Here is a 16,856-nt window from a genome sequence, read left to right on the forward strand (position 1 = left end):
TAACTAAAATAACTTAAAATATAATCGAACATATTATTTCAAATATGAGTAACAATTAGGCGTATTTTTATGATATATTTTGGTGAACAATATATGGACAATCAAATGTCTTATCTAGACAACAATTTTATAGACAATGTTCAAATGTTAAAGACAATGTCCAAACTTGTTATAGACAATGTATTTTTCACCTATAACTTGGTTAAAAGAAGTTGGTCAAGTATGGTTTAAGGCAATTTCCAAATTTGAGATTGTTTATCACCCACCTCGTTTTCTTTTCGTCTTCCGACAATTTTTTGTCGATCGGTGATCTTTGTCGACGATCCAAATCCAGAAGAAAGTCTGGTTCTCAAACCTTCGACGAGAGGGATTCCCTTCGCTGGAGTTATAAAGAGAGTAAAGAGAGAAGAAGAAGAAGAAAAATGAAGGAGGAAGAAGAAATGTTTTTTTTATTAAGGTCGCCATCCGCAATCTTTGGTCTGTAACGATCTAACGACATCAATTGTGTTGTTCGGTCAAACATTAATGAGTTTTTGATCCCTTCAAAACTAATTGGTAATTGAGTTTACCTCTTCAGTAATTAGTAATTGAGCTTAACCCCTTGAATTTAGAATTTTATCAAAATTATAAAGGACATGTTTAGCCTGTGATAACGAAATCATAAATTAGATAATATATAAACAAAATCAATCTTTACTAATCATATTTCCGACCAAATCAAACAATAAAGTAAGGTGGAAGCTCTACTAGGAATCATAATGAAAAATAATTGTTCTTGGTAGTCACAATTATTTCATGTACACCAAACACAGCCTTGTATTTTTGTCAATAATAGTAAGTCTAAGGGGGGTAAGCTCCATGTCCACAAGCCTTTGGTACAGTGGTTGTACACCTCTCTTAAGTCCGTGAGGTCGTGAGATCGAGTCTCGATGGCGAGACTTGTAACGACTAACGTAGATCCTAGTCGAATTCTCGAAAAAAAAAAGGGTGGGGGTGAGCTCCATTACCCATCACTAAGGGGGCTAAACTCAATTACTTATTAGTGAGTACTGAGTAGTGACTGAGGGCCGGAGGGGTAATAAGCTCAAGAAACCAACATTAGTTCTAGTGTAAGAATTCAAATAAACAGAAGGGGGATTGTTCTACGCGGGAGTCTGTGGAAGAAAAAAGTAAGAAGAAGAAGAAGATGACGTCGACCTTCTCCTTCCCAGTACTACCTAGTAAAGATATCGTTTCAATTCTCAAGGAAGCTGAAATCGCAAACATCAGAGAAGAAGATCTCATCAATCCAAATTCTGATTTCCTCTTTGCTGTTTACACCAACATTTTAATATGTCTCGATCCTCTCCAGTTAATTACTTACCTCATCCTAACCCTACCTCTTTACTTGTTTTGTTCTTTCTTGTTTCTTCTAAGTCTTTTGATTTAGTTAGGGTTTACTGATGATCATTTCATTGTTTTTTGTAGGGAAGATCACGATCAAGCTGATTTCACTGCTTTAGGGTTACTTGAGAACCCTGATCTTCATGTTGATGCGGTTAGGATTATGAATTTGTGCAAAAAGATTAAGGAAGTAGTGGCTTGTGTCGGTTGTCCAATTGGTTTTACTCTGAAAGATCTTATAAAGCCTGATACTAGTCGGACTCCGGTTTTCTTTAGTGCCATTCTCAATTTCTGCCTTCATAGGTGGGCATAACTATTTCTAATCAAATTAGGTTTTCTTGCTTGTTCTTAATTTTAGAGTTACTTAGGTCAGTTATCAATCGGTGTGCAATGAAATAATTAGTTTCGAAACTAGGATACGACGAACTGTTTTCTCTGTAAATTAGGTCTGGAGAATGTTCTAATGTTCTAATGTTAAATTGGAGTCTGATTCCGGATTCATGAGCTATGAGCATTTGAAATAATTTTCACTTAAAACGTCAGGTCTCAAAGGACATGCCAAAATTTGGTCCTTTATTATGTTTCAGAATTTTGTACCTCGTCTTTTTGACCTTCGTTTCTCAACCATGAATGTAGGGCTTGTTACATGCTATAACTTGGAAGGGCTTCATAAATTCTCTACATCCTAAGGACTTTTGGCATTTTGAGAAATGACAAGCACTTTTTGAATTTCAAAGTTAGTCTTTTGATGAATGTGAATTGTGTTGATAAATGTTGAATGAATGAAGTTAAGACAGCAAAAGTGTCAGAGGCACATACTCGTATACAATTTATGTGGTACTAATGAAATTCGGAGACCTTTTGTTGTATGACTCTATTTGTTTAAAAACTGTCTTAGGTGTATATACTTTCATATGTGGTTCCGTCCCTGTTAGCAATTCTCTATCAAAATGTGATTTATATATAGACATTCTACTTGTTTAAAAGAAAGAAATGAAAAACTGGAGACACTCTTGACATACTAACATGCTATTATGCCTATATGTTTGCTTTCGTGTTAGATATAGCTTGTTGACTTAGCATGATGTTACTCTTTAAGATTAGAAGGTTAGAGGTACCAAATAGAAGTGGTAGATACACTACTATTATCTTGAAGATTTTCCGAGATTATATCTGAAGGGTCTTTTTGTCTTTATATAATAATATCTCTATATGCTTATACTTCAGGATTTGTCCTAATACACTTTCTTAATAATCAGGGATACTAAATTAGAGTTGCTACAACCTTATGTTGATGAAGTGAATGACCACGAAGGGAGGCGTGCAGAGTTAGAATCAAGGATTTCAGAGGTATAACTAGTGTAAATATTTGTGTAGCAGGAAAGCTTTACCTGATTCAAATGTTTTTACTGACGATAGTTATGTTGGTGTGACAGTTGAATATGGAAATATCTAACCTAAAAGAAGCAAGAGACAGGGAGCAGCCCTTTATTCAAGAAATAGATGGTAAAATTAAGGAATTACGACAGACTATTCATGGTCTCAACAAACACCAAATGTCGTTAAAAGCTTCCCTTATGTCATTGAGGGAGAAGGCAATTGCAATTGATGAGAAGGTGTGCTCCTCAATCCTTCTTATTATATATTAACATCAGAAGTACCTCCCTATATTCCGATTGCAAAAGTTAACATGCTAAATGCTTTCTACTAGAAATGAAAATATTGCTAAAGTAATTTATTGTAATGATATTGTAGCGCAAACACCAAAATAACTCTACTTTAAATCTATATAACAAATCAGCTAGGTTTTTTGCCATGTTATAAGTGGTAAAATAAAAAAGCAAGACATTTTTTATGTGCTCTCTCACAGCACATTTTTTTCTATATACCAACAGTTTGGTGTTTTGTATGGCAAAAAGTTATTTTGGTCGAATTTTTACAAGGCCAAATTAATGCAATATATATCCTTCGTGATATCTTTCATACTTCATTGTTCTAAACTTCTAGTTTCTGTAGTTACTAAATGTACCTTTTAATCACAGATTTCTAGTGCAGAGTTTCAATTAGTTCAGAGTGCACAAGAAAATGCAAAGTTACGGTCTAAAATTGTTCAGTCGCCAGATAAGCTACAGGTATTGTATCATCATATTATTTTTTCCTTCTTGCAAGACTTATCTGATATATCGTGATTAATCTCCAATTTGATAATGCTCCAACCATTTTGTTTTACGAAAGCAAATTATATTGAAACGAAGAATAGGATTTACAAAGACAACTCAACAAAAGCTTAAATAAATAAGGAACGCCTACTAAGACTAACACTACAAAGTTGTAATGAGAGCTTCCAGATTGGTAGTAAAGTCTTTATAGTAAATAGTAAATGTATGACATGAACTATTAAATATAGTGGTTTTTACTTCCAATTGATAGGTTTTATATTGTTGTAATTTTGCAATTAATAGGTTCTTGCTTTTCTTATAAGCTTCTTCCTAAAATCACCTTCTCCCCTGCACATATAAAATCAACTCCTTTATCTCGAATCTCGTCGCCACCACCTCCACCAAAACCAACAAGCATCCTTGGTTCATCACCTGTCCTCCACATCAGATCTGTTTATGCTACCACATCTCCAATTTCACCTACCTTCGAAAGAATTACCAGTCAAGAAGCACGTGAACGTCGAAAGAAAGGCTTGTGCTTCTACTGTGATGAAAAATACGTAAAAAGGTCACCGATGCATGAAGTTATTTGTTAGGATGCATGTTTAAGTTAGTTACATTATGTTAGTGAGTGCATTAAGTTAGTAGGCATGTTTGTAAGTTATTATAACTACGCTTGATGTAATTTAGAAATAGTGTTATTGAACAACGAGAAGAGGAGAGCAAATTATGCAGAAAATCTCTTCTTCTTGTCCCTATTTCTTCTCGATTCTGATTTTTCACATAACATGCCCTTGTTAGAAATATTAAATTGACCATGGGGATTGTCTTAGGCAAATTTTTTCTATACCAAAAAGCTTATCATTCTGATGGCAAAAACCCTGTTTGGAAGAGGCTTAAGCTTCAAGGACACGTAGTAAAGGGGCGTCAATTTCTCAGTCAGAAAGGTGTATGCTTCAACGTGCCTCAACTTCTTTTTAAAACATTGTGCCACATATATTTCACCGATCTAGCCTCATTTTGAACCCTCCACTAATGCATCCTGCTTTGTATTTTAAAGGGAACTCTAGAGGAGAAAAAATTAGTGAGGGATGAAGTGAAGAATTCCGACAGATCAGCAATGCAAGCATTTCAGGAGAAGAGTGCCATTCTGGAGGTTTATTCCAAGGTAATACAACTATCACTAGTTTTCCTTACTACATGGAGTCTGTGCACGTTCATTCAAGCTAATGAAGTACTTCAATTTTTTAATATATGTTATCAGTCATTTCATTGGTAACTAATATAAAGTGTCTGAACTAATCCTTCTGCACATTTAAAAGTTGGAACAGCTATGTTCAACATATGTTTGATATATACTTTCAAAAAAGAAAAATGTGTGGTATTTCTTTTGCTCGATGAATAGGAAAACTGAGAGGTTATATTGCATGACTAAGATTTCCCAAGTAAAGACCACTCATGATTGTCTTGCTCAGAAAATGGTTCTCTCACGGTCTCGCCCCCTGGTCCAGAAATATGGCTTACTTGGAAATGTGTAGACTACATTGACCTTTTGCTGCCTTGAACGGCAGAAAGTTCTAGTTGCATGTCCACAATCCAGATTCTGCACACTCTTAATGGCATAGATAAGAACAGTTAGAGAAAGTTTTCTAAAACAAAGTTGTAAACTGCAGAAAGTTGTAAACTGCAATTCTGAAGTATGTAAAGTCTACATATGAGTCTCTCGAAGTCTGGACTCTGGAGTGCAGTTAGATATAGAATGAAAACTACGGAATGTCAATCTGAAAGTTCACCATTTTAAACATGATAGAGTCCCTTATTCCCTTCTATATGAAGAAAAAGCAGTACAAATGCATATTCTTGAAATAAGTGGTAGAGGCTTGATTGACATGCTCATAAATCTGCTGCACATGATTCTAGTTGAAAAAATTAGTGTTTTTATTCTTGACTTGGTCGTGGCTCCTATGGTAGAGTTTTTCACTTGCGCCTACGAAGTATTAGCAATTTCTTGTTTGGCAACCCAAGTCTAGATTCCACCATCTTTTTGGATTGAAGGAGAAGCCTTAAAATGATAACGCAAAGACCGCTGATCATAATCTAATTTAGATTGTTCGGATTAAAGCAACATATTGAACTAATAGTTTGACTTGATTCTTTTCAGGCGCTGAAGAAAATGTCCAAGCACTTCGCCCAAATGCAATCAATACAGGAACAGGTTTTCTTCATACCTTTTTGTTTACCTTTACCACATTACTTAAGTGGCACAACGTTTGATACTACGGATTGGTTTAGAATTTGGGACTTCATTTTAAATTAACAGAAAACTCCAAAACTTAATTTATTTTCTTCTCAATTCGAAAATGTATTTCTCTCTCATGGCAAGAGCTTTTTTGAGATATGCAAAGTTCCCAAAACACAAGCATCGCTTTAAGGAAATTGACAACTCTGATTTTTCTTCAGGCTAACTCCGCAAAAACAGTTGATAAAGATGTTAAGGTTCTGAAGTCTAAGCTAAGCGATGAGGGAGTATTAGACATGTCTCTCGAAGCAAAATTAGTCGAACGGCAAGGAAAAGGTGATTTATGCTGAAGTTGATATAATTTGTTTTCTCCAATATTTAATACTGCATAGTAAATTAATATGCTTCGTCCATTTAGTGGAACAAGTACACGAGTCAATTAAAGCTTATGAGAAAGAGAGAGATATGAAGCATAAGGAAGTAACAACCGCAATGGATCATGTCAATTTAGAAGTGGAATCAAAGAAGCACGATCTAGTAGCATTTGAGAAGAAGGTGGAAGCTATAGTTGCAGAGGTACACAAAATTTCTCGCTGATTTTAATACCAAATCCAAAATTGTTTTCGGATTTAAAGGTTGTAAGCCTAATTCACTCCTGATGTTTCAGGCGGATAATATAAATATGAGAATTAATTCAGTAAGAGAATCTCAAGCAGCTGTGGAGCAACAACTGAGTCTAAAATGTGAAGAGATCGTCAATGAGGTTTGTTTTCAAACGCACTGATATTTCTCCATCTTTGTTTTCTTATATACTCAGATGTTTATTAGTTTCACTAATGTACTCGAACCAATCACAAAACAACGTTATATAAAATTGATGATCTGATGAGTGGCATTTTGCAAATACATGAACATCCTTGTGGTCATTTAGAACATTGATTCAATCATTCAATGACGTAATTCGTCAATCTGACTAGTGACTTGGGTACTTCTCCAAATAAAAACCCTTTTCTTCTGACTACATTACCTTCCGACCAAAAGAGAAGTCATGTGCATCTTCTTAGGAAAGTTTAACGCGTGCAATTTGTAAAAGTGGTTTATCATATTATACAGAAATCCATATTTTTATTCATTTTATCCTGGAACTGTTGATAAAGGATGAGTATTAGATGAAGTTGATATTTTTTGTGGTTGTAGTTTCACAACTATTCACACTCTGTTGGAACTTGCGTACAAAGACTAGAAGAGGGGGTATGATAAAGGATGTGTTCCAACCCTGTATTCTGTATTTCACGCCAATAGTTTTCGCAAGGATTCACTATATATGGTACAGCTAGAAGATTATTTAGCAGTGATTGATTTTTCCTTTTTGTATTTTTATTTTCCATCCGTTCAGCCCGAATGTGAAGAATGATGTTTGTGAAGTAATACACCACCGTTCAAGTTCGTTGTCGTTACTAGTTTAGGATTTTGTAGAGAATGTAAACTGTAAACGAACTAAGGTTGAATTTTTTTTTTTCTGAATCTGTTGAACCTAATGGGCCTGAAATCTATAATCAGGCATTTGGGCCTCTTAACTTATGTCAAATCGTTATTCGATTGACTTTTTACTATCAGTCTACATTCAGGTAGATATATCAATTTTTTATTTGATGTTGACCTTCACAACTTACATATTTAGGAAGAATTTTTCATTATCTTTCTAATAATATTCACTTTTAATATATTTTTCTTGAGAGATATAAAAAAAAATATTTATTTTAATATTTTTTCACAAACAGGGCTTGCAAATTTGGTTTGTGATCGAGCTGGACTTTGTAAATCTTGCAAATTCGATTTGCAACAAGTTTGTAAACTATATTTGTATTTGCAAAATAATTAAGACCTCATTACAATTATATTTTGTAACTCACGTTTGAAATAATTTGCCTATTATTTTTTAGGTCATATTGTATCTCTGTGTTCCAAAAATAATCTGGGTGAAACTCATTTTTCTCTCTTTTTACAATTGACAGTGCTCAAAGAGGAGGCAGAGGGTGAGGCAAAAGAAAATGAGAGTTTATAAGGGACTTGGTTGGAGTTGGACACCCTAGATGGAACGAATGAGATTAAAACGTTCCACCGTTTAGGTTAAAAAGCTGTAGGGGCTGGGCAGGTGTTAACTGTTACGGGCAGCTAAGTTATGTAACAATACGGTCCGGCCTCACGGGCAGCTAAGTTATGTAACAATAGGTCCGGCCTCAGGGCGATCATGCGAATTGAGGTTGCAACCCCGTTCCACCCACTTACTCCGTCCGGTACGAGTGGGCTTGTAGCGGGCAACATGCACCGATTAGCCCTTCGACCGCAGGTACCGCTTCGGATTTCCAGTCTGTTGTATTTTTTCCCAACCCTAATTACGGTTGTCGAGCCAAAAATTGCCCACTTTTGACCAAGTCAACAAGTTAACCAATAATGCAAAGGCAACCCATCGCCAAGCCATAGGGAGGTGGACTCGACAAAACTTTGCCACCTAGGCCCTAATATTGGAGGTCAGCACAAGCGTCCCAGGCATCTTGAACACTGTACTGCCCCGAAGACAAGCAAAAAAGTTAAATCTGAACCAACTCTGTTAAGAGCTTTATTTTGGACTCCGAAAAGTAGAAGAAATTTTTTATAAGTCAACTCGGCACATTGAAGTCCCGCTGCCTTGATGCTAAAAAGGAAGGTGAATTTGAGTCAGCTTCCCAGCCTAAGCCCTACTTTGTCGGAGACACAAAGTTGGGAGACCAGTCAGTCAGTCTCCTCGAGCTCCGCGCGACCTGAAGAGAACAACAGTGACATAGAAAGTCAGACCGAGTCAAATATCCACTTTTCATACACGAACAGTTATCTGTCAGAAAATTTATAAGTGTTAGAATATATATACTCATCAGATTCTATTATCCAAACAACCATATACATGTGCTATCATCAATTACAGATGTCTTACCACTGCATCATCACATATGGCCATGGGTTCTGTCACGACCATCCAAACCTAAATAAGCATACCAGGTTTGCTCGAAGACGAATAGAAGGTCATCTTATACAATTAGATTCTTTGAATTTCTTCCTTCAACTGGTCACAAAGATTTGATCATCGGGTTCGTATTCGAAAAAACCACTTTCCAACATCATCATTGGTCTTTCCACAGTTTTTTTCCTCACCACCACACTAATATTGTCAAAAGAAATTGACTGGTTGTTAGATCTAAGTCATCATACTGAAACAGATTAAAAACCAATCCATATTAGTTATTCAGACGATCATATATAGTGAGTCAGACAAAAATGAATACTGTATTTTAAAATCGGATTCGTTTCATTCATTCAATTCAGACCTCAAATCAGATGAAACTTAGGGATAAACAAAGTGTAACGTGGAGTACTGAATGAACTCTCAACTCCCAAGTCCCACCCATAAAAAACAAAACGGAACAGTACTAGCAGCAAGAAAGTAGTTCCGAGTGGTTGATTGATATCTCCGCCTTCCTTCTCTCCCTCCTATTAAAAAAAGAAAATAAAAGATATAAATCATCACTCTAGTCAAACAACAAACAATTAGGGTTTTGCTTCTGGAGAAGTTTGAATCTCAATTTGAAAATCAATCAATCATATCCTAGATACAACATTTCTCTTCAACCGAAGGATTTCCTTCTCAGGTTAATTCTTATTGATTCTGCTATAACTTATTGATATCTTTTTCATTGATTTAATTTTGCTCTCTTTTTTTTTTATAGGTTATATTTTAGTTTCAGTCTTTCTGTTCTGATTTGTTCATAATTCATTGTCAATCAGAATTTTTTTCTCTGCCACAAACATGCTAATGTTGATGCATGGATATATCTTGGTCCACATTTGTAGTTGTAACTTGAGTTATTATTTTCATTACTAGTTCTTAATGTGGAAGGAGGAAATTTAACATCATATTCATGTTTTTGATGGTCGAAATTTATCACCAAAGATCAGTCATACATTAGGGGGCCCTTGGTCGTAGTCGTGGTGGAGCAATAATGGTGGTGGTGGTGGTGATGGAGGTGTGGTGGTGGCGATGGAGGCGCATTGGTGGTACTGTGGTAGTTGAAAAGAAAAATAAATAAGATTTTCTCGAAAAAAGCAAAATGCAGAAGCCACAATCCGTGATTTCTGATTTTCAGAGAGAAGGCTTTTCTAGCTTAAATAAATTTTAGCTTTTTTGCCAAAACACATTAAGTTTTTTTATTAGCTTAAGCTTATTTCGAGCAATCCCAAACATGGCATTAGCTATTTCTGTCTTGAGTTGGGTTTAGAGAAGTCCTACAATTCTTAGTTATAGTCTTCTTTGGAGTTTCTCAGTTCTCCATTTTTCGTGGTTTCGGTAAATGTAAATGCAATTTGGTTGATGAGAAGCAGTGAAACGAAATTGTTGATTAATGCATCCATAACTAGTTTAGTCGAGCTAAATAAACTAGCAAACTCTTTTCCCACCGTGTCTCCACTACATCATTTGTCCATGCCTTGGTGCTTTCTCTGATCTTAAGCGACTTCCACGATCCCTACATAATTTGCTTTGATGGTAATATCTGAAACTGGAGTATGTTATTTTTTTTGCTGGAAGGTTGCAGTTGAATTATTACTCAATAATTCATAGCTAAGAATTGTCCGAAGGTGGATCATATGAAGACACATTTCAGTTCTCCTTGATTGACAGAATATTTAATTAAATCAGTTCATTACTTATGCGTTATGTTGATTGATCTCATCGCAGTGTTATAGTAAATTAGTAATGTCACTTTCTTACTTTTTCTGATAGAGATTATTTAGTAGCTATGTGTAATGTGTGGAACTAACACTAGCTCTTTTCCTCTTCATGAAGATTTGAAGCAGAAGACTATAATCAGAAACTATAGCAAATTCCTGAAGATGAATCCGTATCTTGTAGGAGTTCTTGTTCCCTTCGTGGTTTCTCTTGTTCTTCGTAATGCAAAGAAAGAAAAAAGAAGGGGGTTACCTATTGATGTTGGTGGTGAATCTGGCTATGCGATCCGGAACTACCGCTTTGAATCCCCTGTGGAAACAGCGTGGGAAGGTATTTTGACACTTGCGGATCTTTTTGAGCATGCTTGCAAATTGCACAGCGATAGGTATCTACTTGGAACTAGAAAGTTAATTTCGAGGGAGACAGAACTAGCTGAGGGTGGAAGATCTTTTGAGAAGCTTCATTTGGGGAGCTATGAGTGGCTAAGTTATGGAGAAACTTTTGCAGCCATCTGCAATTTCTCGTCTGGTTTAGCACAACTAGGTCATAAAAGGGAAGAACGTGCTGCAATCTTTGCTGATACGCAAGCGGAATGGTTTATTGCATTGCAGGTTATTATCTTATTTTCGTGTTTCACATATTAGAACTTCTGATAAATATCAATACTCTTCTTGTCAGCCACCAAATGGGTTCGCGGTTATTCTTTAGCTGTCTCAAGTTGCAGTATACTCCTGAATTTCAATTTAGAAAGACAATAATATGTTTTACGTGATGCACTTATTTCATTTTATATTTTGGAGCTACTTCATCTTTCGCTAATCCCATTTCACAAATGCTTATCATCTTTTATGTCACATTCTGGTCAGGGGTGCTTCAGGCGAAACATCACAGTTGTCACCATATATTCATCTCTGGGAGAGGAGGCACTTTGTCACTCTTTAAATGAGGTTTCATGTTTCGCTTGTTCTCTCTAAATAATTTCTAAATTTTTGTGAACAAAGTTAAAGCTTCGCATGCACATTCACAATTCATGCAAGTATCAACGAGCTGTATAAGCCTATAAGGCACTCCCAGTATATAGATCTGATTATTGTATCATTTGTAGAGAGAGAGTGATCCTGAAAAGTGGGAGTGTTGTGTTTGATAGCAGAGGAAGCTAAATGGGCAATGAGGATAAGAAGTTGTGGAATTTGTTCTATTTGTTACTCCGGGGAACTCACATACTTATGTTACAGCTCCCTTTTATGTATATTCATTCAAAAGTTCAAACTTCTAAAAGAAAAAAAAAAGTTAGTCAGGTTACACAAAGGATACAGATGTAGAGCTAACTATTGTTACATCAAAATTTATCAAATTCCAACATGATGTCAATAGGTTGTCTTTACAGTGGATAGCCAGTTAGCCGGGTCACTTTATTTTAAGGAAATGACATGAGAGAGGTTCATGACCATAAAGTTTGTTATTACGTCATCGAAATTCATACCCATCTAATACTTTTGAGTTTAAATTGTGATGTGAATCTAACTTTTTTCATGTTTCCTTCTTGGTTTGCAGACAGAAGTTTCAACTGTCATATGTGGAAAAAAAGAACTGAAAAAACTTGCAGAAATAAGTGGACAGCTTGACACAGTAAAACGTGTAATATACATTGATGAGTATGGGATCCCATCGGAATTCTCGTTGCAAAGCACTAACTGGACAATTACTTCATTTACTGAAGTGGAGAAAATTGGCCGAGAAAACCCTGTTGATGCCGATTTGCCCGTGTCAGCTGATATTGCAGTTATTATGTATACCAGTGGGAGTACTGGACTTCCAAAGGTTGGTGTACAGCTTTATGTTATGGATCCTTTTTCTAGATGTTCCACAATTTTTCTTATATTTGATAAAAAAAATTGGCGAAGGTTTTTGGTCGATTATGTGTGTTCGTTTAAAATTTATGTATATTTATGTGGCGGAAATTGAAAATTGGTACCCAGTATAGTTTCGTCTTCCTTTGACAATCTTTTTTGTTTACATGATAAAGTTGCATAAGTATCCAATATCAGATGTGGTTCTAATTATTTTTTCACTACATATAGGGAGTAATGATGACCCATGGAAACGTGCTAGCTACAATTTCTGCGGTCATGACTATTGTTCCTGGCCTCGGAAGCAAAGACGTGTACTTGGCATACCTACCATTAGCTCATATTCTTGAACTAGCTGCTGAGGTACAATTGATTGTGTAATCACCCGAGCTTGCGAAGTGAAAGAATTTGATGCCCATTTTTTAGTATCTTAGACTTAGTTAAGACTATTATGGCTTGCAACTAATTTGGATATTGTAGTGTAGAATGTAATGGTTGCTGTTGGTAGTTCAATTGGATATGGATCACCTTTGACTCTTACTGATACATCAAACAAGATAAAAAGGGGAACAAAGGGGGATGCTTCTATGCTAGGACCAACTTTGATGACTGCAGTGCCTGCCATTCTTGATCGTGTTCGAGATGGTGTGAGGAAAAAGGTCTGTTTAGCAATGCATATTTGGTTCTTCTCTCTCAGCCAGCTCGGTTGTCGAAATGAGACAGAAAAGTTTAAGATTACTCCAATGACTACTGATTTCTTATGACATTTCAGGTAGATACAAAAGGTGGTATCTCCAAGAAACTTTTTGATATTGCGTATAGTCGTAGACTGTTAGCTATGAACGGAAATTGGTTTGGGGCATGGGGACTCGAGAGGATTCTGTGGAACATTCTTGTTTTCAAAAAGGTTCGAGCAATTCTGGGTGGAAACATTCGCTTCCTGCTTTCTGGAGGGGCTCCTCTATCTGGTGATACACAAAGATTCATCAACATATGTCTTGGGTTAGTTTTATTAGTTCTATTCTGTATTTCCGTTTACCTTTACTAACCAGAGTGAAGGTTGTCAGGGGTGAAGCATGAGCTTGGGCAGAGGAGTCTAAAACTAAGTAGTTGCTTTGGTCTCGGTCCCTACTCAGTATCCGAGGCCCAAGCGAGCTGATTTTTTCTGAGTGTACTGGAGCTCTCAATATATAATCTAATTATGAACTTATATATATATATATAGTATATCACATACATCTAATATGTTTTTAGTTGAAAAATAGTTGAGAAGATCTGGAGAAGAATGGAACAACTGAACAGGGAACCTGATAAATGACTAACTTGTTTCTACTTTCTTGATAGCATAGCTGTAAAGGTCTAAACAGGGAACAGGCAAGTTTACTAAGGGGCATACTGGGTACCCACGTCATATAGATAATGGTTATATTACATATAGTGTTATAGATTGTGGCACCATTATACATTAACCACGGTGCTAACACGGAATGTTGGCATGTTTTAGAATTTGACCTAGGAAATTAATGTATTTGAGTAGGCTATATGATTTTATTTAAGTACAACAAAAATCAAGTCACTAGCAATTACTCCTCTATTCGGTAGTCCGAACTCTGAAGGACGGAGGCATTTTACTTTTTCAAGGCTGAAAAGGATAAATTTATAGTACTTGCCAAAGGAGTCAGTTGAAGTTGTTTTTCTTGGTCCTTTTTGTTTCCCTCAACGGTGGATAGAAATCTTTTACTTCTCTTGGAAAAGATTTCTTTCCCGTAGTCTTGGATTTTCTTTGAAATAAAAATTGGGTTTGTTTACAGAGCTCCAATTGGACAAGGGTATGGTCTAACCGAGACGTGTGCTGGGGGGACGTTTTCTGAGTACGACGATACATCTGTTGGTCGAGTTGGTGCTCCACTTCCTTGCTCATATATTAAGGTAAGAAAAATAGTGAGGATAGTCTATTACAGGTAGTGATGAAAATAGTACTTTTCTCGTTCTACACCTCAACTTCGTAAGCGCCATCTTTTCGCCCTAATTTCTTCTTATTCTTATCTACTCGTCAATTTTAGTGCTTCCAATATTGTACCTTTAGTCATACTTATATTAAATCTTCTGTATACAGTTAATTGATTGGCCTGAAGGTGGGTATTTAGCAAATGACTCACCAATGCCTCGAGGGGAGATAGTTATTGGTGGTCCTAATGTTACCCTAGGCTATTTCAAAAATGAAGAGAAAACAAAAGAAGTATACAAGGTAATTCTTGCCCAAGATTTCTAAATACAAATTTTAGTCGAAATTGATGATGCTCAAAAGGTCTATTAGATGAATAATACTTGCATTATGTTGACAACAAAAGGTTGACGAGAGAGGCATGCGATGGTTTTACACCGGAGATATTGGGCGATTCCACTCTGATGGCTGCCTTGAAATAATTGACCGGAAAAAGGACATAGTGAAACTTCAACATGGAGAGTATGTCTCACTTGGAAAGGTAAATTCATGTACTCTTGCATTCGTTATGGTACCTTTGTGGCCAGAACTCACTATTTTCCTGTAGGTGGAGTCGGCTCTCATCGTGAGCCCATATGTTGAAAATATCATGTTGCATGCTGATCCATTTCATAGTTACTGTGTGGCTCTTGTCGTGGCTTCACAACATGCACTCGAAGAATGGGCTGTAAAGAACGGAATCATTTTCACGGGTTTTGCTGATTTATGTCAGAAACAAGATACTGTGAAGGAAGTGCATGGATCACTTGTGAAGGTGTGCATATACACTCACTCCATTTTTGTTCTCCATCTTTCATTAAGCCTTTAGTGTCATGTCCTGATGGTAAAAAGAGAGTTAAAGTAACTTGTATCAGCTTTCGATGGCCTTAATTTTGATCTTAAAATTAAGGCTTGAAAATCTGCCAGCCCATCACTTTCTCGGCGTCAATGACGATGAGAAAGATTATGTTTGCTAAATACACCATCGTATACTCACAAGTCACAACTTCTCATAAATAACACTAGATCTAGATCCCACTACGTAGAAAAGACACCAGTATAGGTATTGGTAGCTGATAACAGTACGGGTCATCATTATGCGTCACCAGTACCAAGTGCAAGACATGACATCATAAAGAGTTTCGATAATGGGGCATGCCAATACACATGGATCTAACATGATTCTTCTACAAGTGAACACGAGATGTACCTGCAAAATCTAAAGTTATGTTACAGACACTTTGAGTGCCCAGCACGGAAAAAAAAAAGTTAAATAGGCTTGAATTGTGTTTCGTAAGACTAACCCATTAATCAAATATTCATGGTATTTCGTTGTATACGTATATGTGTTTAGATTGTGATCATCGACACTGCACGTAACGTTTGAGTACTCGAGACAAAAATTTTCTTTTTGTGTCCACTTAGTTTCGAAAGTCAGTAATAAGTTTATAACTCTTGCTCTGATTTTGTTCCGTGAAGGCTGCAAAGAACGGGCGTTTAGAGAAGTTTGAGATTCCAGCTAAGATTAAATTGCTTTCAGAAGCATGGACTCCTGAATCTGGTCTGGTGACAGCAGCTCTTAAGCTCAAAAGAGAAGTAATTAAGAAGGTTTTTTCTGAAGATCTTTCAAAGCTTTATACATCTTAATCTTGATCCGAGAAAGTAATATTTGAGAGTCTATCATAGGTTCAAAAGAGAAGTTAATAGAGTTAGGAGTTTGAGGTACTAAGAGTTTAGCAGATGCTCAGTTTATTTTCCTAAATTAAATTGAAATCTTGTTGACTTCTTTGTTGCTTTAACTTTAGTCAGAATGAAAAATCTACCTTAGCTATCTTTTTTTTTAAATGGTGGGTGTTTTTATTGGGAAAGAAGACTATTTGTGTGGGCAAATTTTATTCCCCCTCCCCCTAGGGGTGGGAATAGGTCCGGGTCGGGCCGGTCGGGTTCATGTCATTCATCGAATCGGTACTCTCTATCCATTCGGGCTTTAGGGTTTAATCGGCGCGGGCTATTTAAAAAATCATAGTGTCCAAAACTCGTCCAAGTCCGTCAAACTTTTCGGGTTTCTCGGGTATCGGGCGGTCGAGTATCGGGTTTTCACCAAAGTTTCAAAATATCTCGGTCGAAACTAAAATTTAATTAAGTTTCTCTTAACAATGTTGTGTGCACTCTGCACTTGGACAACAGTATATGTTTATATATATCTATATTATACACGTCAATACTTTAAAATATATATATATATATATATATATATATATATATATATATACATATGTTATACAGGCATACATAAATACATACAAGCAAGCATACATATAATGTGCATATGTATTATCTTATAAATGGACGACATTATTAATCGGGTTATGTCGGGTAAAGATTATCGAGCGGGCTCGGACGGGATGCCGGATAGCATAAAACCCGTACCGACCCGACGATTTCATCAGGTCGGTCAGGCTAAACCTCTTCGGGTTTCGGA

The 16,856-nt window shown here is 36.3% G+C and overlaps 2 protein-coding genes across 2 annotated transcripts; both read left to right on the forward strand.

Annotated features, from left to right (window-relative positions):
- The first annotated feature begins 1,009 nt into the window (after positions 1-1,009).
- On the forward strand, positions 1,010-7,378 carry LOC147552426 (kinetochore protein NUF2 homolog). The gene is made up of 11 exons (XM_086672485.1): positions 1,010-1,350; positions 1,468-1,686; positions 2,643-2,733; positions 2,820-2,999; positions 3,426-3,515; positions 4,603-4,710; positions 5,704-5,757; positions 6,003-6,117; positions 6,200-6,357; positions 6,449-6,544; positions 6,979-7,378. Exons 1-11 carry the CDS (start codon positions 1,187-1,189, stop codon positions 7,036-7,038), a joined length of 1,335 nt encoding a protein of 444 aa, XP_086528611.1. The 5' UTR covers positions 1,010-1,186; the 3' UTR covers positions 7,039-7,378.
- A 1,686-nt stretch (positions 7,379-9,064) lies between these two features.
- Positions 9,065-16,205, forward strand: LOC147552427 (long chain acyl-CoA synthetase 9, chloroplastic-like). The gene is made up of 12 exons (XM_086672490.1): positions 9,065-9,464; positions 10,658-11,151; positions 11,407-11,487; positions 12,095-12,361; positions 12,622-12,753; positions 12,876-13,049; positions 13,163-13,392; positions 14,202-14,319; positions 14,507-14,638; positions 14,742-14,876; positions 14,943-15,149; positions 15,854-16,205. The coding sequence occupies exons 2-12, from the start codon at positions 10,705-10,707 to the stop codon at positions 16,019-16,021; spliced, it is 2,091 nt and encodes a 696-aa protein (XP_086528616.1). The 5' UTR covers positions 9,065-9,464; positions 10,658-10,704; the 3' UTR covers positions 16,022-16,205.
- Positions 16,206-16,856: the final 651 nt, after the last annotated feature.

Source organism: Eschscholzia californica, unplaced genomic scaffold (assembly GCF_041429995.1).
Source record: "Eschscholzia californica isolate CP2 unplaced genomic scaffold, dmEscCali1.0.p SCAF_3, whole genome shotgun sequence".
NCBI classification, from domain to species: domain Eukaryota; kingdom Viridiplantae; phylum Streptophyta; class Magnoliopsida; order Ranunculales; family Papaveraceae; genus Eschscholzia; species Eschscholzia californica.